The 21,246-nt window shown below is 43.2% G+C and overlaps 1 protein-coding gene across 2 annotated transcripts; it reads left to right on the plus strand.

Annotated features, from left to right (window-relative positions):
- Nucleotides 1-2,160: 2,160 nt before the first annotated feature.
- Nucleotides 2,161-11,713, plus strand: ccn2b (cellular communication network factor 2b). 2 transcript variants are annotated; one of them, XM_074686784.1, is made up of 5 exons: nucleotides 2,161-2,270; nucleotides 7,480-7,696; nucleotides 9,404-9,655; nucleotides 9,746-9,993; nucleotides 10,174-11,713. In XM_074686784.1, the coding sequence occupies exons 1-5, from the start codon at nucleotides 2,217-2,219 to the stop codon at nucleotides 10,477-10,479; spliced, it is 1,077 nt and encodes a 358-aa protein (XP_074542885.1). In that variant the 5' UTR covers nucleotides 2,161-2,216; the 3' UTR covers nucleotides 10,480-11,713. The 2 variants fall into 2 exon arrangements, with proteins under 2 accessions (XP_074542885.1, XP_074542886.1); XM_074686785.1 differs by having other exon boundaries at nucleotides 9,818-9,993.
- Nucleotides 11,714-21,246: the final 9,533 nt, after the last annotated feature.

Below are 21,246 nucleotides of genomic sequence, written 5' to 3' on the forward strand. Positions count from 1 at the left end.
GTAAAAAACATCAAACATTTCATTATGTGGTTACTGCAGAGGAACAGCAGCCTGCCAATAAACTCAACAAGGACTCCCTGTTTTCATAGCGCTCCACAGCCAAACCTTTCTTCCTGACTTTTATGAGAAAATATCTCTTCGGTCAGAGACAAACTCGGATTGTTTTCTCAAAGTGTCTGCCAAGTTTGTCTGTTTCAGCCGGATCACAACAACGCTTCTGGAGCAGCCCAGACCAGACCTGTTACAAAAGGGCCCTGTCGCACGCTGAGCGTCAAACAGGAGTTCAGATCATTTCAAAGGGAACAGAGTTTAACAATCAGGGATCAAGAAATATATGAAAACAAGCACCTCTGAGAAGGTGGAGTTTCTGTTCACAAATTCAGGAGTCTGCACATGGGGGGAGGTTTTCCCACTTGAGGCACATTTGTTGAAAAATGTGTGATAAAGTGCTCTCTTTGGACCCAAAATGTGTGCTGAAAAGTGTTGGGCAAATTACTGTGGAATAAGTACTTAGTTATAGTTACTCATTACTTTCCCCAAAAGTTTTTGAATTAGTCACTGAATTACTCCTTCATAAATGTAATTAGTTTCCATGGAAAGTAATTATTGTGTTACTTTTGACAAACCTTTTATTTTGCAAAAGAAGTATTGTATGTATATGTCTGTTCTTGTCTTTTCCACCTCTAACGTTAAAGTGGTGTCTGTTTACTTCCATCCTGAAAATGAGGTTGATGTAGAGCCTTGACGACCAAGGGGCAATATCTGGTTAGTAAAAATGAAGCCTATGCGGAAGTGCTAAAAGTTGCTGTTCATCCAGAATCTGCTTGAGGCTGGCTGCAGAAAGACCAGAAGACAGGTACACACCCAGCTTTAAAAACAGACTTTTAAAAAGTATATTTACAGCCTAGTTCAAAAACAGCTTGGGTCTGAAACACTGATTTCACTATCGGCATGCACTGTACAGTGAGTGAATTTTTTTCTAACTCTGCGGTTTAGAAAACATTAGGATCATTAAATTTCCTAATCAGAAACACAGCTCAGGTCATGTGACCGCAGGGCGCCCTGTAGCTGCTCGAAGAAAAACTCACAGCTGATGTCATATGTGGCTGCATCCACTGATTGGCTTCATTTCACAGTTTCAGGAACAGACGGGTGACATTGCAAATGCTTCGTTCATGTTCTATACAGTCTATGAGGCCGACTCCCATCCTGAAAACTCCAGTTTTAACCCACATACCGCTCAGCACTAGTTCATATTAAATCTGCAGCTCCTGTCTTGAGTCTGTCTGAGTGATCCAGGTCAGATAGACCTGACAACTCTCCTGATTTAGGAGGGGTTGTCCCACTTTTTAACCCTATCTCTAGCTCTACTCCTGACTTGTAATTTCTCCAGATTAACCACTTATTTTTAAGTCCGGTCTTGTCATCTCTGATATTTTTTCAAGTCAAAACAAGTCGGCTACTTGTGCCTCACACTCAAGCCTGGAAAGCATCCACCCCTCTCCCTGGAGTTGGTTTGATCCAAAGACGCTGCAGGAGATCCTCTCTGACTGAGGTTACACAGACACACACAGGTAGCTGTGTGATATTTGTTGATGAAAAGTTGAATTTAGCATCAGATCTTTGTTAGAGACGTGATTGATAGACTTGATAGATATGTTCTGTAAGATGTTTTATAATTAATGCAAAAAAATTAACATAAGACAGTAAAAATATAATGATTTATCTTTCACTCAGAGTGGTGTCTGAGAAAGAAGACAGAGATGGGGTGGTGCAGCTGTGTCAGGCTCTCGGAGGGACTTAACGTGGATTATCAGGGTCATGTTTTGCAGTCAGATCTTTCATCTCTTGGTGCTGATTCTGGAAACTAGCTGTCCTTGCAGGCAGCAGCTAATCCCTGATGGTGTTTTTGAGGGTTGTGAGAACAGGACGTTTGTTCTGCAGTTTGAGGTGTTGCAGTGACAGCTGATCCCCTCTGAACTGATGCTGTGTCCGTGTAGGCTTTCTCTCACAGTCTCACTGTCTTGGGGAGCGGGGCGTTTGATTTGGAAAACTTTCACCACAGAGCATGCAGGCATGGCTCTGGTTTCTCCGGCTACACCCACCCAGCTGCTATTTAAGCCCACATCTCCTCCCAGGCTTCATCAGTCTGCAGCTGCAGGGAGAACATCACACAGAGACCAGGACTACAGAGAGACTCGGAAACTGCAGCCAACATGTCTGTGGAAACTTCACTCCCTCTGCTGCTGCTGCTGCTCCTCGTCTCACTGGTAGGTTGGCTTTGAACAAACCTGAATGTGATGGTTTTCCTCGCAGCTTCAGTTTGTGGCATCGTGCTGGAGGGAATCTGAGTCTGAGTAACGTGTGAGTCCCTGAACCAACAAGCTGAGAGCCAGGGGAGACTTAGAAGCTGAGGGTTTGGTTTTGGTCTAAAACTATTTTTCCTGCAACACTTCTTCATCCTGTGCTGTCATGTTTTCCTCTCTCTCTCTCTCTCTGTCTCTGGCGATGAACTGTGAAGAATCAAAACATGGAAACTATTTGCTGGCCCGTTGATCACAGGGTGGTGTCGCCCTCTTCTGGTTTGACCAGACTCAATCAGCTCCACAGCAGATGAATATTTGCAGAGTGCAGACTCAGCTCACCTCTTTCGTCAGTTTATGACAAACATTTAACCAGTGTGGCTCTGTGGGTGCTTTGTTTTTGGTGGTTCTCTGACAGCAGACAGTTCTTTTTGCATCTGTAGACTTTTGAAATAACCAAAGAGAATCTGAAGTGAGTTTCCTTTTGCTTTGGGACTGAGCTCTGTGCTGCTGAGGACTGTGGTGTCATTAGCTGAAGGGAAACAATTGGCTCTGGTTGTACTCACAAAAACATTCCTCATGGCAGTGGCGTGCACAGGCTCTTTGAAGGGCGGGCACGTATAGCGTGTTTTTGTCTCTGGAGAGGGCACTCAGTGCTGTATGTTTTCCAGGAAACTTTGGCTCCTGTTTTTGGCCACATTTGTATGTTTTTCCAACTGGAGGGAACTAAAGCATGTGTTTTAACTCCAGAGGGCGAGCGTGTGTTTTGCCTCCAAGGAGGGCACTTCAGCACTATTTGCCTCCCAAGGGGCCCCTATATCACATCTTAACCAACCAAGTGTGTTATTTTTCCACTCAGGAGAGCACTTTAGCACACGCTTTTTTAACAATCAGGCCATGACTGCACCCCTCCTGTGCACACCACTGCCTCCTGGTGTGAAGAAGCAGAAAGGAAGAGGGAGTTATTTGTTTCCTTCTAAACGGATATCATGTCTCAAGCTCTGGTCAAACTTGTAGGCTATGGGGCGACAAATGTAAGATTTCAGTCACTGTTTAATAGGCCACATTTGGTGAAGATTGAGTTCATATTTCCAACATTAGGTTGTTTTTTTCTCATTTGACACTGACATTTATGCAAAACAGATTGTTCTATAAACCTGTTAAAATGTGTCTGCATGAAAATATCTAAATTTGAAATCTAAATCTAAATTTTACATCTAAATTTAAATACTAAATCTAAACCTAAATGTTAAACCTTAATCTAAATACTAGGGCAGAGAAATGGCGGGCATGCCCCCACCTGAGGGTGGTCATGGCTGGTGTGCAGCACACCTGCCAACACTCCCATTTTCTTCGTGAGTCTCATGATTTTAACTATCTCTTCAGCCGAACTCTCCTTATGAAATTTCTCCTGTTTTTCTCCGAATTTTTAAGTTGACTCTGTAACGGACTGAAGAATAAGAAATAGAATTACAAGGCTCAGTGAATGCATCGTCCTCGATCAGTAGTTCAGCAGGCAGCATCTGTGTGTTGTGTGTTTTCCTGAGAGGGTTGTGGGACACGCTCGTCTGAGGATAAAATACAGGGCCAAGTGTAACTTTTTGTTGTGGTTACAGCCAACAGCAACTGGTACCAAGTGCTCAAATTAACAACTTCAAAATGTGGATTAAGTCAGTGTCTCTTTTTCAGATGCTACAATTGCCACTCAGGATTTTGGGCCCCATTAAAAGAAATTTGTGGGCCCCTGCCAATGATGGACCCCTAGAATCCCCCCTCCCCCATTTTTGGTGTCCATGGCTACAATACTAAATTGCAATCAGCAATATTGGGCCCGAGCCCTTTGGCCCACATGTCCCTGTCCAGGCATGTCCTGGTCGCCACGTGCAGCAAAATGTGGCTCAGCCAAAAGCCATAGGTCTAGGCATGATAGTTGTGCCCAAAACATTTCAGGCCTGTAGCTCAAAGTAGCTGGACGGGCTGCAGTTTTGCGCCCCGAGGTGGCACCATGGAGCATTAATGTTAGCGAAACCAGTGATGGAAATGCACTCAGACTGTAACACTGAACCTCTGTGTGCATTTTAGTCCTGATCCAACATTGTACACGACAGTTATTAAGGTTTTTATAAAACAGCCAAAAGGGTCAACTTTGACAATCATTTGTGGCCATGCCAGTTGACGTAGCAAAAATCCATTTGTAACTGCTCACTGTCAATGTGTGTAGTGTACACAGGCCATGTTTGGAGTGGATCAGGCAAAAATCATCGGAGTGGTTCAATGAAATACATAGGCTAGAACTCGTGAAAATCCGATGTTTACGTCCAAATAGAGAACTTCCTGTTCAGAATTTACTATGGTTGTGGGATACTTTTTGTAGGGCTAGGCATGACAGTTATGCCCACAAAGTTTCAAGCCTGTAGCTCAAAGTAGCCAGGGGGCTGAAATTTTGGGCCCCTTGGTGGCGCTATAGAGCATTATTGTTTGTGCAACCCATGGTAGAAATGCAATCAGGATGTGATACTGAACCTGTGTGTTCATTTAGGTCTAGAGAGTTATTAAGGTTTTCATGAAGTGGCAAAATAGTCAACTTTGGCGGTCATTTGTGGCCACACCCATTTATATTCTATGAATCCTATGATAACTTTTCATCTTCAATATGTCTGGTATACACAAGCCAAGTTTGGAATGGTACAGAGAAAAAAACCTAGGACTAGTTCGCTCAAATACGTACCCGATGAACATAAGTTTTAGCCTGTCAGGTCATTGTCATTTGGAGGCGCTGTTCTTTCAAGGGAAAGTAATGACATGGATGCGTACAGGAGTACATGTGTTGGAGTTGATGTGTGTAAAAACCTGGGACTAGTTCGTTCAAACACGTACCCTATAGATTGTCAAAATCCAATGTTTAGGCCCAAATAGCGAAGTTCATGTTTGGAAATCATGATAGCCATAAGTGATTTTTTTTTTAGGGCTAGGCATGTTGGTTATGCACACCAAATTTCAGGGCCATAGCTAAAAGTAGCCCGGTTGGCTGCTGTTTTTAGCCCATAGGGGGTGCTATGTAGCATTCATTTTTAGGCCAGCAGTGGAATCATTAATTTTCACCAGGATTGAATTTTGGGGCTGGGTGTGTTTGCGTTTTTCCAAGAGAAAGACACGCAATCTGGAGCTAAAGGCGCACAAGGAAGAATAGTAACAATCACAAAGATTTCAGTAGGACTCTTGCCCAACCATTGATTGGCAGGCTCAGGCCCTAATTAAAAGCTCATTCATAAAATCTGTGAAGGATGCTTGTCCTCAGACCTGGCATTCCCATATGGCAGCTCCAAACATTCGCTACAAGCAGCATGAAACACAGAGGTCAAAATGCATGATAACGCCCAGGGGGGCAGGGCTGCGTGATGTGCCACAACTACATGGGGTGTGAAAGACAGGTACTGACCTGCTTACTTTGTGAAATCATTTAGTTTTGCACTTTGTGAGTGATTTAAGGTTTAGATGTAACATTTAAATCAAGACTAAGCGTCAAGATCTAGTTTTTATATGTAGCATTTAGATTATACATTTAGAATTAGTTTATTTAGTTAATAATTAGTTAATTTCAGTCTCAAATAAAAGAAAAACAAACTAAATGTGAGAAAAGTGAACAAAATCTTCACCAAATTTTACCTATTAAGCTGTTACATTTTACATTCATTCTCATAAACTTGTATCAACTCAGGTATTCCTTTAAACTATAGCCAAACTAAAAAATCCTCACATATCCAGATTAACACAATCTTCCAAAAAGTTGACATGTTTTAATTTCATTATTTATTTTTATTGTAATATAGACACTTACCAAAGTGTTGGACAGCAGCCCACTGGGTGCAGCAGCCTTGTTGCCTCGTTGTCCCCCTTTTTTTTGTCTCTGTACAATGATAATGACTGTGAAAAGGGGGAACCCTGTGCAACCTTTGTTTGTAAGGCACATTCAGTCCCACCCATTAATTGTGTTACAGCTTTTCCACGTTTCTACACATCGGTTGAAAAACACACAACATGTGTTAAACGTGCAACAACACATTTTCTATGTAATTTTTCAACACATCTTTTGTTTAGAGCGAGTGCAGTCAGACTGTAGACCTCAGGCAGCTCAGTGGGGCTGGGTTAAACTCACGTATCCGCTTTCTGCTACCTGTCCCAGCCGAAACAACAAATGCTGTTGGAGGCTCATACTGCAGCAGGATGTATGTACAACACAGAGGCTGTGGTACCAACTAGACCATGTGCTTTAAAAACATGGGAGAGCCCCCTCATGCTGTTTTTTGAAGCATGCAGTGACCGCGTCTTATTGTCAGATCATCTGTGTTAGTGCAGATCTGCACCACGTGATCATGCGTATGGTCCGTGGTGTGTTTTGTGTGGGTGCGGTCTTTGCTCTCTAACTCCTGTGGTGTCTGTGAGTCACACTGTGAGTGTGCAGACGGTGTTTCTGACATTTCTTTTTTAGAAGTCGTGGGATGTAACTAATAATATGAGCCTAGAAAGACCAGAGGCTTGTCCGGACCTGAGAGGAGCTGCAGAAGGGCTGATAGTTTTCTGTAAGGTCATCATGATAAGAAACAACAGGCGTTGGGCTTTACTGTCCAAAAGATGAAGAATGCTGCAGCAGGTTTATCCTCCAGGCTCCTCTCTCACAGATAATCACTTCCTGAGAGTAGGTTAAGGATAAAAGTACTTGACTGGAACAGAAAGCTCACTCCAGATGTAGCCTATTGGCTCTCCGGCTGTAAACCATCAGCTGTTAGAAAGTGCAGAGCATCACTCTGCTCTCACATTTACTTCTCCTTTGTTTCTGAAACATCCTTGGAGTTATGGCTGCATCAAATGTCAGACAAAATAAAATTGGTACAATAAGTGAAACCATCTCTACTAACTGATCCAAGAAGACAACTGTAACTGCTCAGACTTCACACATGAGGAGTCATCCTCACAGGCACACTCACTGACAAATGTTCTCTCACAGCTTGGAACTCTGTCTCAAATCTGCCATTGCTCCATTCTTGCACTGAAGCTTTCAGCCCCACCTGCAGGGGGTCTGAGATGTAACCCAGACTTTTACCTGGGAATGTTTTAGCTCATGTCACCTGCAGACCCTTACTTCATGAGACTCCTCATTTGCTTATGATTCCTGCAGACGGCGTCTCAGGACTGTTCCCAGCCCTGCTCCTGTCCCTCAGTAGCCCCTCCCTGCCCCGTCGGGACCAGCCTGGTGCTGGATGGCTGTGGCTGCTGCAAGGTGTGTGCCAGACAGGTGGGGGAGCCATGCTCTCTCCTGGAGCCCTGTGACCACCACAAGGAGCTGTACTGTGACTACAGCCTACTGAGTGATACAGAGACCGGAGTCTGCATGGGTAACACATTCTGACATTTATAGCTCCATACTGCACTGTTGTAACACAGCTATTATATTCTAAACTGCACAATTATAACACCATTAAACGCTTGATATTGCCCCGTTATAACACCAGTTTAACACTCTATACTGCACTATTATAACACAAGTACAACATTCAATACTGCACCTTTAATATACTACTACAACATGTCATACTGCACCATTATAACACAACTATAAAACTCTATATTGCACAATTTAACACTACTATTAGGCTCTATACTGCACCATTAGAGCATGACAGTAATATTCTATGGAGTACCAATGATACACCATTATTACACTCTATACTGCATCATTGAAACATCACTGTAACACTCTGTACTGCACTATTCTAACACCACCATAACACTCTGCATTGGACAATTTAACACCACTATATCGCTCTATGCTGCACTATCATAGCATGACAATAACACTCTATTTAGCACCATTTATACACCACTATATGCTCTATACTGCACCATTATAACATCACTATTACACTTTATAATCCACCTTCAACACACTACTATAGCACTCTTTAATGCACCATTATAACACCACCATTCCAACCTACACTGCATCTTTAATATAATACTACAACATTTTATAATGCACCATTTTAACACTTTTTGTATTGCACCAGTATTTCACCAACATACACTGCGTCTTTAATATAATATGACATTTTATAATGCACCATTTTAACAGTATTGCCTCTTTTTGTATTGCACCAGTATTACACCAACATAACATCCTATACAGCACTATGATTACACTGTGATAACGCTCTACACAAATAAATTTACAACAGCCCTGTAAAACGTTCTACTTAACCATAATAACACTGTTAGGACTGTATACTGCATCATTATGACACCTACATAACACTCTATATTGCACCATCATAACATCGTAACACTCTTAAATGTGCCGTAATAACGCCACTGTATTACTCTGCACTGTACTGTACTATTATAACACTTCCATAACACTCTGTACTGCCCTATTATAACACCAATAAAATATTCTTTACTGCCCTGTTATAATGCCATTAGTACACTCTGTATAGCACCATTATAACACAGCTATAACACTTTATAACTCACTATAATGACACCACTGCAACTCTCTACACCACAATTTTAACACCACTTTTACATACTACACTGTACCAATATAACAGCACAATAATACTATGTACAGCATCCTTTAAACACCACAAGGACCCCATACTGCACTGTTATCACACTACTATAACACTCTACACTAGTCCAGTAAAACACTACTATAACATTTTATACTGCAACATCTGAACACCACTTTAACACTCTTATAATGTTTTTATGTACGGTGAATTACTGGGATGACTGCAGTGGGTAGGATATAATTTTTTTATTTAATTTTTTTATATGATATATGGATAATGGACATGGTTACTGTTAAAAAACTGTCGGTGCCCTTTTCTTTCATTTAAAGCTCCTGTGAATAATATTCTGCTTGAACAAAAGGAAGGACTCGTGTCTGAGTTTGAAGATAAAAAAACATGTTTCCTATTCTTCTTTGACAAAGTTAGTCACAGCGGTGTGTGTGTGTTTGTGTGTGTGTGTGTGTGTGTGTGTGTGTGTGTGTGTGTGTGTGTGTGTCTGTGTCTGTGTGTGTCTGTGTTTTCTGTCTGCAGCTCAGGAGGGTCAGACGTGTGACCTAGGAGGCGTGATTTACCGCAGTGGGGAGTCCTTCCAGCCCAGCTGTAAACACCAGTGTGTGTGTATGAACGGGGAGATCGGCTGTGTTCCCATGTGTGCCAGCAACGCCCGGCTGCCCACCCCTGACTGCCCCTACCCACAGCGCATCACCATCCCTGGGAGGTGCTGCGAGGAGTGGGTGTGTGCTGAGACTCCCCAGGACCAGCACTACGAGTCAGTGATGGCCGGTCAGTGTCTCCTGGACACGGCTTTATGACACACACACCCCCTCGGTCATTTAATTAGTATAACCTCTCCCCCCCCTCCCCCCCTTCCAGGAGCATCTCAGATTCACCCCCTGCCCTCCTCAGACCTTCTCAGACATGTGTCCCCTCATGAACTGCCTGCAGAGAGTCCCAGTGATAACTGCATCGTTCAGACCACAGAGTGGAGCCAGTGCTCGGCCTCCTGTGGCATGGGCGTCTCCTCCCGCATCACCAATGACAACCAGCACTGCCAGCTGGAGAGACAGACCAGGATCTGTATGATCCGACCCTGTAACAGCCAGCAGGAGAGAGAGATCAAGGTAAGAAGATCCCCTTGCACAGGACAGGATGTTATGAACAGTTTCTTTACCATAGTTCAGATAATAGATAACAGAGTATCACCTGCTTTGACCTGAAGTTTCTCTGCTCAGGTGTAACTTGATCGGACTGATCATGGTACCTCTACATGAGTCATGAACAGAACTGTTTCTGTCCTGCAGAAGGGGAGGAAGTGCATCCGCACACCGAAGGCCCAGCGGTTTATGCGCTTCGAGCTGTCCGGCTGCTCCAGCGTCAGACTTTACAGACCAAAGTTCTGTGGCGTCTGCACCGACAACCGCTGCTGCACCCCTCACCGCACCATTACAGCACAGGTGGAGTTCCAGTGTCCAGAGGGAGACGTCTTCATCAAGAGGATGATGCTCATCAAGACCTGCTCCTGTCACCATGACTGTCCACAAGACAACGACATCTTCCTGGCGTCCAACACCCGGAGGATGATTGGAGACTATGACAACGATATGTGATGATGCACGTGCTCACACAGACTGAACAGATTGCACTTCGACTCCTCAGACCTAAACCAATGTCAGCCTTGGTGGGTCAGGTATTTATTACTCCGTCTTCACACAGAGACAGCACTCTTCTGACTCCTGATGGTTCCTTCAGAAGAGGCTTTAGAGATGATGGTGTCTCTTTAGAGCCCAGCTAAGTGAGACCTGTGTGGAAACACCAGGTGAACACAAGACGACCTACGGTGATTCATTTTTGTAGAAATGATGAATATGTAATCTTTAGACATTGACATGACTGTCAGAAATTAGTCTTTAAAAGATGAATAGCAGGACCTGAACTGGGCTGTTGGGATGGTAAATATCAAGGTGAAACAAAGGTGGCTGCAAGAGCTGAGCAATGGACAGGAAAACAAACTGCTGCAGGTTGGACATGACGCATACGCAAAGTTAAATATAAAAATAGAAATTAGCTTTAAATGATATCTGTAAAGAGTCAGAACAGGGAATCCTGAAAGTATATTTGTCTGGGTTTCAACCTGGAGATTTCTCTAAGATGAAAACATCTCAGTGATGAGACAGTATCACAAACAGAGTCTGGTGAAGCCACGTTAACAGGAAACACTTCTACAGGACAATGCAAATGTCTTCTCCATGGGCCGGGTCCAAAGATCCCATGCTTGCTCCTCAGGAACTTTCCCCTAGAACGATGTCTACTACGGCCACTGGAACTAAGACATAAATAAGTTCTGGGATTAATGTACCCCTGAAATCATAAACCGGCCTTCAGTTTCTCCTGTCCTTGATAAAACCCGCCCTCCTGTTTTTGTCCCTGCTTCCTGCAACACTCCTGCAGACTTGTGAGTCTGTCAAAGTGCCAGCGGTTATATCTCATGATTCAGCCTTTAGTGTGAGGTGAAGAAGGTGTCATTGCTTATTGAAAGGGGGGACTTTCCCTTTAAGGACACAGAGCGCACACACCAGGTTTATTTAAGTTTGACTTTGATTTTTATATCGGCTTGACTGCTGATGGTCATCATATAAAGGCTCGGTGCAGAAAAAAAGAAATGAGCTGTCACTTAGTCTTCCCTTCCTATTTAAAGACAGGATGTGTCTGCCTGTGGTTGATGTAGCTCATGTAAATACTGTTAGACTGTGTACAGTTTGTACTGTAAATTATCTCCTCTGTAGCTCTATTATTGTTTCACTGTAACCTCCTGACTGAGACACATCCTCTGCTGCACTTTTCCTCCAGTAAATAAAGTTTATTTTTATAGAAAGCCTGAGCCTGTGATGTTCCTGTGGCTAAAAATAGACAGCTCAGAGTCCACGGGCTGTCAGTGAGCATGCTCTGAAAACAGCAGCTCTGAGTCCACCACCGAGCAGCACAGCAGCACAGCTCCAGGGTTATGTAAGAGTGATGTGAGTGTGTGTGTGTGTGTGTGTGTGAAAAGTGTGTGTGCGAGCTGCAGGCAGGGGCTGAAACAGACACCATAAGACTGCAGACACTCGCACACACACACACACACACACACACACACACACACACACACACACACACACACACACACACACACACACACACACACACACACACACACACACACACACCACACACACACAGGAGGGAGAGGAGCTGAGTTTGTGTGGTGGGATCAGAGTTTCAGGGATCTTCTCAGTTGTATTCAGCTGAAGACAGAAGGCTGGATTAAACTCATTTCATTATTGGGATTAACTGTAAATCTAAAAACATAATCCAGCCTCCCGAATGGAGTCTTCATCTCTTCATTTAATTCTCCTCACACAAAGAAAAGCTTCCTTTGAGAGTCACTCTGTAAACAACTTCAACTTACTTCCTGTTAGAGAAAATGATTCACACTCTGCTGCAGTGAGGCTGATTTACACACCAACATCTCCACCACGCTGAGGATTAAAGAGGCAGGAGCAGAGCTGCTGTGATGATGTTGTTCTGAAGACAGGAGAGAATGATGAAACACTGCACCGCTCACAGGGACACGGTTCTCTTTAACACTCCAATATCTTAACACCCACAAACTGTCTTCACCAGAACAGATTCGACAGCGCAGACTGTGAGTGTGTGCAGAGACCACGTTATACAGGGCAGGTGGGGACAGGTCTACAGGGTGGACTCAGGATACTGTTCAAATCCTCTCTCTGACCATAGGGAGGATCATCATGTGCTGGAGACTCACTGGTTTTATCATTTACCATACATCAGGATAAGAGAGGTGACATTCCTCAACGATCTGTTCAAAAACAAATCAACTGGATGAACAAACTAAACTGAATCACTGACTGAAAGGGTTACAGAAATATGTCAAACTACTCTTATTAAAAAATAACTCAGTGTTTTCTAAACATGAAATTACAAGTAACTGCAACTGTTTTTATTCAAGCTGTATCACTTTAAGATCATCTAATGAAAAGAGTTTTATTAATGGTATGTCCCATTTACATCAAAACTGGGAAATGGGGAGTGGGAATTACGTCATTTCCAATTTATAAGTGTTCCAGTTGCTAAGTGGGAAAAACTTGTCCTAACAGCAATCTTTCTGTATATAAACATCAAATAATACTATGTGTAGTAGTACCCACCAGCCACTTTGGCAAGTTGAATTATTTAATTGTAGTTTTTTGAAACAGCCTCTGAAATACTTATACCTTTGCAGTATGAGACTACGGCACTACAACTCCCATGGGCACTGCCTGCACACAGTGTTTTCTCATTGGTCCATTTGAGTAGTCTTTTGCTAATGTAACTGCTTACAGGAGCGCAGACTTCATCTCCGGCTTGGACAGCCTTACAGCTCCCGGTGTTCAGTGCCTGATAATATGATTGAAAGCAGTGGTCCCCAAGCTACGGCCCGCCTCCTTGTTTTGCCCTGCCCCCTGAACAATACCAGAGGTGCATTATGATTTTTTTTTTTTTTTTCAGTCTGGCCTGATCAAGACTTACACATGCAAAGAATGTAACTTTCTATTCCACCCTTCTGCAGTTAGTGCCCTATCTGAAACCCCTCCTTAAAAAAAAAATCCTGTTTTACAACCACTGTTAGTGAAATGTATTGCACTGGTAGGTGTTGTATCACTTAGTTCGTTTTCTTAGCCTGCTTGCTTTCTGGTTTTCACAGTGAAGTTAATGAGAGAGAGCTGCAAACAGTGGTGTCTACAAGAAAGTTAATATATCATGGTCGTTATTTCTGTGAAAAACCTGAAAGGGGTTATTTAGTTATTATTTATTTCATAAATAGTGTTATATATTGCATTAATAGTGTTATTTATTTTCTGATTTTTTTTCCTGTCAAGATCCCAGAAAGGGTTATTAATATTTGGTTATGTGTGGCTTTCTGGGAAACAATAACTATTCATATTGGACACCTCTGCGATCGTCACACCTTTTTTTTACAAACTGACCCTGGCCCCCCATCAGAGAAGGGAATAGTTGTTTAGCCCTGACGGGAAAAAGTTTGGGTGATTTAGAGAAATAAAGGTTCACTCAAGTTTTTGTCTTTTTTTTCCATTGTAAACAGATTTCAGGATTTGAGTCACAAACTAGCCCCAAAACTCCTGTAACTTTTTAAATGTAAAGACATTTATCAGATGGAGCTCATTTAAGCTCACACAGCACTGGTCTGACCGCAACACTCACAGTAGAACAGGGGAGCAGAGGAGCACACTCAGAGAAGAGAAAGTGAAACTTCACTATGGTCACAAACATGAGGAGCTGCACAAACAATATTTAAACCTCATAATATACAGACACTTACCAAAGTTATATGTATAAAATTCACTCTGAAAATACTGAAAAAAAAAAAAAAAAAAAAAAAAACTAAATCATTCTAAATAACTGCGACATATACTCCAGTGTGACAACTATCTGTTGTTTTCTTCTTCATGACACATTTTTGACTGATACGACTTAAAAAATTGTATAGTTTTCAATTTATACTCTGGAGTGACTTATAGTCCAGAAAGTATGGTACTCACTTTAATACTGAAAAATTACTGATGTGAATAAATATATAAGCAGACAGTGTTGTTTTGCTAGATTTTTTTAGTTTAGTTTTCCTTTATATTCCTTTTACGACTTTGTCATAACAGACTTCATATTTTCATATCAAAGGAGAACAACCTGATCAGAGCTGAACACCTGAAAATGACCTATGGCATTTTTGGAGTCTTAATTTGAGTGTAAACAGGGCTCATTTACATCTCAAAAGGTTTTAAATCTAGTTCAGGTAACCTCTAGCATGTCATCGTCAGCTTTAACCATATTAAACATAATTATCCAACAACTCACATCCTCAGTGGTGATGGAAGAGGACAGAGAGAGCCCCAGTGGTGGCAGGAGTAAGGTAGGCTGGGAGAGGGATGTGTTGATGGGAGTGAGGTGAGTGCTAAAGGGAGGGGGAGCCGTTAGAGGAGCTGGGGGGAAGGCTGGCCTCCTTCCATCATCTTATTGTCATGAGCAGTAATGGTGCTGGCCTCACTCCACACCTCCCTCAGGTTGTTCTGCTGGAGCCATGCTCTCCATCTTTCTCCAGTCCCTCCCCCTGCAGCCTTCTCCCTGAGCTCCCTCTGTATCTCCTCCACTGAGCGCAGCCCTCTTCCTGCTCAGTGGAGCCTCCCTGTCCTTAGTTACCCAGAGTTTATCAGCTCCAGGAGTGATCAGCATCTAATCACTGAACGCTGCAGCTGAGTCATCCACTCTACATATACAGCACAACGTGTGTGTGTGTGTGTGTGTGTGTGTGTGTGTGTGTGTGTGTGTGTGTGTGTGTGTGTGTGTGTGTGTGTGTGTGTGTGTGTGTGTGTGTGTAGGTATGTGTGTGTGTGTGTGTGTGTGTGTGTGTGTGTGTGTGTGTGTGTGTGTGTGTGTGTGTGTGTTGTGTGTGTGTGTGTAGGTGTAGGTGTGAGTGTTTGTTGAAGAGATGTTACTCTGCTGCAGTTCTGCTGCAGTTCTGCTCAGTCAGGCAGGCAGCCACATTATCTACAGAACACATGCAAGTGTGTGTGTGTGTGTGTGTGTGTGTGTGTGTGTGTGTGTGTGTGTGTGTGTGTGTGTGTGTGTGTGTGTGTGTGTGTGTGACTCCAGACACTCATGTCCAGTCATTACTCCAGATGGTCACTTGTGCTTTACTATCCGAGTGTGTGTTGTGAAGATGGTGTTACAGTGTGTAGGTGTGTGTAGAAATAACAACAGTGCAGTCTTATGTTGGAGGAGGATCAGGGGTACACACACACACACACACACACACACACACACACACACACACACACACACACACACACACACACACACACACATCTGCAGACAAAAACATTTAAGCATCAAACTCATGGAGCAGACAGGGGCATGGGGTTATTATTATGGTCTGTTGTTGAAGTTGACTGCTGAGGAACTAAAGCCCCCCCGACTCAGGACTCCGTGTTGAAACCGACAGCAGCCTGTCTGTGTGTGTGTGTGTGTGTGTGTGTGTGTGTGTGTGTGTGTCGCCTCTTCTTCGTCGGGGCTGTGGGGCGCAGCCTCCGTGTTCCGGCTCAGTGTGAGGCTGGCCGCCTGACGCAGCAGTGAGCCCGGGGCGGACACTCCTCCGCGGCTCCGCTGCAGCAGCCGCTGCTCAGAGATCAGCTGCAGACGGATGGAAGAGACCGGAGCTCTGCCAGCGGAGACCAGGAACGCTCAGGTGCTGTGCTACTCTTTCTTCTTCTTCTCCTCTTTATGTGTGTGTGCTGTGAGTCTGGAGACAGGCTGATTGGTGTTAGGCAGAATGTTCTAGATCTCTTCTGTAGTGTTAAATGTGTTTGGGTTCCTGGTGGACGGGTACAGTAAAAGCAAACTCATGCAGTGATCCATGTTTGATCAGTGTGCTGCACCCAGCTGCTCTGACGGTGCAGCAGGAGGAGAGGATGCTTCACCTCCTTTGACACATGACAGGGACATTATTCTTCAAAAATGTGTGTGTGTGTGTGTGTGTGTGTGTGTGTGTGTGTGTGTGTGTGTGTGTGTGTGTGTGTGTGTGTGTGTGTGTGTGTGTGTGTGTAGTAGCACAGAGCTGACACTTCCTCTCCTCCTGTCTGCTCAGAGGCACAGCCAGGCTCCTGTTTGAGCTGACGGGAGCTCTGCAGACCCCCCAGGCTGGGTCCTGGAAGTCAGGCAGAGTGGAAACATGATGTATTGTTGCTGATGCTGATCCAGTGTGCAGGCAGAGGGGAGTGGATGTAGCACACACCCATCAGTAATCCCACTAAAGGATGGAACCTCTGCATCTCACACTGCTCTCCCTAAGAGCAGACTCAGCCTGCTCCTCAACCCCACACTGTTAAAACGAAAACTTCAAAGTTACGTAAATGAAAAATCTTCTATTGTGCTGCAAACTACTTCAAAGTTGTTATCTGAACTACCTATATTAAGTTTTTGTTGCATAAAGTTGGCGTCATTTCTTAACTTAAAGATGCCGTGAGGAAGATCTGTTTTATTCAGACTGCAGCGCCGCCTTCTGGCCCGGAGTCTCACGGACCCTGTCATAAAGATGTGACTTTGAACCAGGCAACCAGCAGAGCTACGAGCAGACCGGTGCTACGACTTATCTGTAGGCTAACATGACCTCAAGCCAACTGTCAGTTTGTACAGTAGTAGTGCAACTTTGGTGAATCCTGGTTATGTCCTTCCAGAGCTCATCTACCAACTCCAAGCTCACCAAGCAGAGCTAACGTAACCTGGCTCTTCTGTCCTTTTTCTGTCTGACAGTTAGGCTCCAGTGTCCACCATCACTACAAAATTAATCACAGAAATCGTTTTCAGCAGAAAAAAACACAGATCTCTTCTCTCTACTGAACTTTATCAGCTATCGTGGTGTTGTCATGGAGACTTAGCCATGCTGTAAATCAATCTGGTCATGCTCTGCCTGATTGGGAAGCTAAGAAGAAGCTGAGAAGTAGCATTTGGGAATAACCTATATTGGTACGGATAATCTCATTTTAAAGTGTGGATTAGGATCAGTCATATATCTAGAAGAGAGACTTTGTTTAGAAAACTCCTCACAGGGACTTTAAGTCGGCCGAACTGCAAATTGTAGGTTTGAGGCTATAACTAAAATCTCTACGTTTACTTTCAGCAAAGAACAAGGTCTCCGACTCATATCTACAGGAGTCTTCATCTACATTTTCAATTTCCCAAATGCGCCACCATCTCCCCTGTTCTCGTGAATCAAATGACTCAGGTGTGGATTTTGTTACCACGGAGGGTTTTTTTTTTTTGTATTGAAACTCAGGCTTTACAGTTGGTCAACTGAACATGACTTGATTAACTGTTTTTTTAAGTCAGTGGGGTGGCTTCATCTTAGTGGTACGGTCGTTGTCTCTCATTCGGAAAGTCTGGGTTCAAGTACTCCCAAAAGTATCTATCTATCTATCAATCTATCTATCTGTGTTTATGGCTGAAGTTAAAAAAGGAAACGCTCTCCTTACTTTACAACTATTTTGTACAGCTCTAATTCCTTCGTGGTGGAGCGTTTGCCTTTGTGTTTTTCATTGGTGTGGCTGCGTTCTTTCCTTTCAGTTTTTAATCGTCCGATTACTTTTTTGAGCCAAGCATCTGTGCTTGGCTCAAATTCAGCCGATTGGCCCATAATTTAACGTCCATTTATCTGATCTAGATCAAGGGTGCTCAACCTGTGGCTCTGGAGCCTTCTGCAGCTCTTTGACTCCTTTGCAGTGGCTCAGTGTAGCTTTAAAAGAATATTATTCAAATAAAAATAAATATTTTTTTACAGAGGGTATTGATGATTAAAGACACTGACATTTAATAAAATCCTGCGTTAACATTTAGTTGAACTAAATTTTCATCTCATCTGTCAATAAAGCCTGCCACCGCTCTACTTCACCTCCTACAACATCAACAGCCCACCAACTTTCCATGCACCTGTGGATAACCTCAAGTTTTACAGCCCTGGGAAGATAACTACAACTACAAAAAGACTAATTTGGAAGAAAATAAAGATTTAAAATCTGTGAGTTGGAAGCTAATTAAAAATGCTTGATATATGGCCAGACATTGGCAAATGACGAAAATGATGAGTTGAGCCGAATCATTAATACATGCTATTAAATTCAAGTATTCTTTCAAAAATTTTGAAATTTTTGCTGACTTACACAAGACTCCAAGTAAAAGTGAAAAAGAAATTCCTTTAATCCAAAGCTTTGTTAAACAATTTTACTGGAAAATTCAAAAGTCACGTTTTCCTTTTCAAGAAGCTATACTATGGTAAAGACACCACATGGCTCAGTCCTTTATTGATCATCATGTGACTGGCATCAGCCTCACCCTGACACAGCAGTGAAGAGTTCCTCACAGCTGAAACAGTGAAACCATACTGCTTTTAAATTCACAGAAAATCCACATGAACTAAATTAAATGAATTGAAACTCATTTCAAACTTGACTTTTATAACTTATATCATAAAATACCCAAAATTAAGATACACTTTCAAAATGACACGGAGTACCTCAACATGTTCGAATGGCCCCTACAGCAGATGAGCAGAAACTACACATTAAAAAAAAACATGTACCAAACACATCATGGATAATTCTATCCACAGGTTGGTAGGATTATTGGCACTTACTCCAAATATCAACACAAAACGTTTTGAATGAGCCTGCTGTGTCTTGACACAACACCTTTAAGTGCTCCTCTCTAAACCCACAGTGTTTATTCAGATGGTGGGCTGAGCACAGGTCACTGTGGAAATACTGATACTGTATATTCCTCTCATTCATATTTGATGGTGAATTTTAACTGTCACTGTCTTTGCTCAGACACATTGATGCAAAAGTCTGTAGCTGTGTGCAGGCAGAGTAGAATAGTATAGAATAGAATAGAATAGAACAGAATAGAATAGAATGTACTTTACTATTGCCAAAGGGAAGTTCAGAGTCACAGCAGCAAAACAAAGTATATAGTACAAAACATTCAGTAATATATATTTAGCAGGGTTTCCTCCAGGAGTTTTTGAAACTGTGAGGGAGCCCCTCACAGGGCTCCACAGTCATTTACATGTAGCAGAAACCCTGTGTAGAATAATAGAAGTGTCAACTAGAAGAAAAAGTCAATCAGAGACGACAGCTTGTCCATAATTGTCCAGCCCAGCCAGTCTCCACCCCCACAGGGTCCAGAACTGAGCTTCTTCAGCAGTCTGTTCAGTCTCTGTCTCTTGGATCCTGTCTGCTCACAGCAGGTGAAGTCCTTCCAAAGTGGCGTTCATGTCTAGCTCTGTTAGCCATGTCTGTGAATAGCATGATGCTAGTCTGCCTTCTGGTATTCCCTCTGTTGCTGGGTTAGCACGGCTAGCTTGTCCATCTCATTGGAGATAGATCATACGTCCACAATAACCATGGATAGAAGGACAGGTCCATGTTATCTCTTCTTAGCACATGGTAGTGCCATCAAATCATCCTTACCCCCTTCTCCTCAGCCCGCAGGGAACATTGGGCCTAGCACTGGTTAGCATTGACATGCCAAAGACTGCTAACAGCTAAATTATTGTGTGACCATGGTCACATGTAGGATCTCTGAACACACACAGGGGCATAAACCAGTTTGGTGACAATGGTCCAAAAATGAGGCATAAAAGGGAATGACAGGTTACAAGCACAAAGAGATTTAAAACATGTTAACCTCACCTTGTAAAATCCAGTGTGGTTGGAGAAAAATGCAGCAATGACATAAAGTACAGTTTGTATGTTGAATCTGCAATTACTTCCTGTTAAAAGAAAACTGCCATAACCACACCCTGTTCTCGATCCAGTTTGCAGACAGATAAATGAAAGAAGCTGCTCAAACATTTCAAGAGAAGCAGCTTAATATAGCCTCAGTCATACAGGGCCCTCAGCAGCAGGACAGCAGGTTATAAATAAATGATCAGAGCAGATAAGAATACCCCGACACTGCAGAAAGCAGAGGATTGTGTTCATCTGTGTTTCAGCTGCAGAACAGAGACCAGGCTCACAGGCTTGTTTTCCTGCAGAATCCTGGAGCTTTAAACTCAGCTGACACAGTGAGGTTACCTGCATTAAAGATTTAAACCATCCACAGCATCAGTGCTCCACCAAACTGGAGTTTCCTCTGCTCCCTGACAAACACAGTCACAGAAAAGCCCACATTGTTGTGCTGGGCTTGAATAATGAAAGACAGAAGCAGTCTTCTTCTCTGAGACTCATATGTGTGCTGCTTGTTTTCTGTCTGAACGATTGCAGAAGCAGGAAGATCTGCAGAGAGCAGGCAGTGCCATCATGGCATCCTCTGAGGTTTCACTCCACTATGACCCCAGCTACAGCTTCAGCTTTTTTAACAACATATTCCTATCTTTCCAAAGGTTCCTCTCATGCTGCTATGCAGAGTCATAGGAGCTTTGTCCATCAGTCCCACCTGTAGAGCAGAGTTCAGATTGGTTTGTCTCATTACAGCAAACGTTTTGTGGCATTTCCTTTGTCTAAAACCGGAGCAGATCCTCAAATTACTGACCTGTACCATCCCACTTTCTGGTACCCTTCTGTCGAGGTGCCAGACAAACTGATCCAACCCCAGAAGGTGGAGCTAGAAACACTGTGGTCGGCTGATTGTTGGAAAGAATCTTTACTTCCTGTGCGACAGCAGTCATAAAGAACAACACATCCCCCCGCCATGTTGGTTGTTATTCTTGTTGCTAGGCGCTGCCCAGGTAGCTGCCTGTTGCTGCAGCTCTCTCTTCTTTGTCCGTT

The sequence above is a fragment of the Halichoeres trimaculatus genome, unplaced genomic scaffold (assembly GCF_033239565.1).
Source record: "Halichoeres trimaculatus isolate MK-OKI-2021-1 unplaced genomic scaffold, fHalTri1.1 fHalTri1_scaffold_14, whole genome shotgun sequence".
NCBI classification, from domain to species: domain Eukaryota; kingdom Metazoa; phylum Chordata; class Actinopteri; order Labriformes; family Labridae; genus Halichoeres; species Halichoeres trimaculatus.

Bases quoted from the DNA above. Each gene is read 5' to 3' on its own strand.
- ccn2b (XM_074686784.1), top strand. From the start codon at position 2,217: ATGTCTGTGGAAACTTCACTCCCTCTGCTGCTGCTGCTGCTCCTCGTC. The intron at 7,697-9,403 runs GTAACACATTCT...TTCTGTCTGCAG, and splicing joins AGAGACCGGAGTCTGCATGG to CTCAGGAGGGTCAGACGTGT. The intron at 9,994-10,173 runs GTAAGAAGATCC...TCTGTCCTGCAG, and splicing joins AGCAGGAGAGAGAGATCAAG to AAGGGGAGGAAGTGCATCCG.